Consider the following 1763-nt stretch of genomic DNA (forward strand, 5'->3'; position numbering starts at 1 on the left):
GTTGCAACCATGTCTTACAACTATGTAGTGACAACGCAAAAACCGACGGCCGTGAACGTTTGCGTTACCGGTCACTTCACCTCAGCAGATGATTTGAACCTGCTGATTGCCAAGAACACCAGGTTGGAGATCTATGTCGTGACACCGGAGGGTTTGCGCCCTGTCAAGGAAGTGGGCATGTATGGCAAGATTGCTGTAATGGAACTCTTCCGCCCAAAGGGAGAAGGCAAGGACTTGCTTTTCATTCTGACTGCAAAATACAATGCCTGTATTCTGGAGTACAAACAAAATGGGGAAAACATCGATATCATCACACGAGCTCATGGAAATGTACAGGATCGTATAGGCCGCCCCTCTGAGACTGGAATCATAGGTATTGTGGACCCTGAGTGCCGTATGATCGGTCTCAGGCTGTATGATGGGCTCTTTAAAGTGATTCCATTGGATAGAGACAACAAAGAGCTAAAAGCATTCAATATCCGACTGGAAGAACTGCATGTAATTGATGTGAAATTCTTGTATGGCTGTCAGGTCCCAACCATTTGCTTTGTCTATCAGGATCCGCAGGGCCGTCATGTGAAGACCTATGAAGTATCCTTAAGAGAAAAAGAATTTAACAAGGGACCCTGGAAACAGGAAAATGTTGAGGCTGAAGCATCAATGGTTATTGCAGTTCCAGAACCATTTGGAGGAGCGCTAATCATAGGCCAGGAGTCCATTACATACCACAATGGCGACAAGTATCTCGCAATTGCACCACCAGCTATCAAGCAAAGCACAATTGTTTGCCACAACCGTGTGGATCCCAATGGTTCCCGATACCTTCTGGGAGATATGGAAGGTCGTCTGTTCATGCTGTTACTGGAGAGGGAAGAACAAATGGACGGAAATGTCACTGTCAGAGACCTCCGTGTAGAACTGTTGGGAGAGACATCCATTGCAGAATGCTTAACATATTTGGATAATGGAGTTGTATTCGTTGGATCCCGTCTTGGAGATTCTCAGCTTGTCAAGTTAAATGTGGACAGCAATGAGCAGGGGTCCTATGTTGCTGGCATGGAAACCTTCACCAATTTAGGTCCTATTGTGGATATGTGTGCAGTGGATTTGGAAAGGCAAGGACAGGGCCAGCTGGTTACTTGTTCAGGAGCATTTAAGGAAGGCTCTCTGAGAATAATTCGGAATGGAATTGGGATCCATGAGCACGCTAGCATTGATCTTCCTGGTCTTTCAGGTCTGTGGCCATTGCGTTCTGATTCCACTCGTGACACTGATGATATGTTGGTTCTCTCATTTGTTGGACAGACTCGTGTGCTGATGCTCAATGGGGAGGAGGTAGAAGAGACTGAAATGCCAGGCTTCGTTGATGACCAACAGACCTTCTGTTGTGGAAATGTGGCTCATCAGCAGCTCATTCAGATAACATCTGGTTCGGTGCGACTGGTCAGTCAAGAACCTAAATCACTGGTTAGTGAGTGGAAGGAGCCAAACGGAAAGAATATCAGTGTTGCATCCTGTAATAACAGCCAAGTTGTGGTAGCAGTGGGCCGGGTATTGTACTACCTGGAGATTCACCCGAAAGAGCTCAGACAAATCAGCTTTATAGAGATGGAGCATGAGGTTGCTTGCCGAGACATCACTCCATTGGCTGAGGGTACTGGTATGTCACCCCTATGCTCTGTTGGGCTTTGGACAGATATTTCAGCTCGGATCCTCAAGCTACCATCATTTGAGAATAATGGAGTGACTGTGAAATTGAGCGA

At 46.5% G+C, this 1763-nt stretch overlaps 1 protein-coding gene across 1 annotated transcript; it reads left to right on the forward strand.

The window, feature by feature from the left end:
* Positions 1–9: 9 nt before the first annotated feature.
* LOC122545262 (DNA damage-binding protein 1-like) lies at positions 10–1749 on the forward strand (the record flags this gene model as incomplete). The annotated part of the gene is made up of 1 exon (XM_043684357.1): positions 10–1749. A coding segment is annotated over exon 1 (1740 nt), but the record flags the coding sequence as incomplete, so codon positions are not given.
* Positions 1750–1763: the final 14 nt, after the last annotated feature.

Source organism: Chiloscyllium plagiosum, unplaced genomic scaffold (genome assembly GCF_004010195.1).
Source record: "Chiloscyllium plagiosum isolate BGI_BamShark_2017 unplaced genomic scaffold, ASM401019v2 scaf_60445, whole genome shotgun sequence".
In the NCBI taxonomy this organism is placed as follows: domain Eukaryota; kingdom Metazoa; phylum Chordata; class Chondrichthyes; order Orectolobiformes; family Hemiscylliidae; genus Chiloscyllium; species Chiloscyllium plagiosum.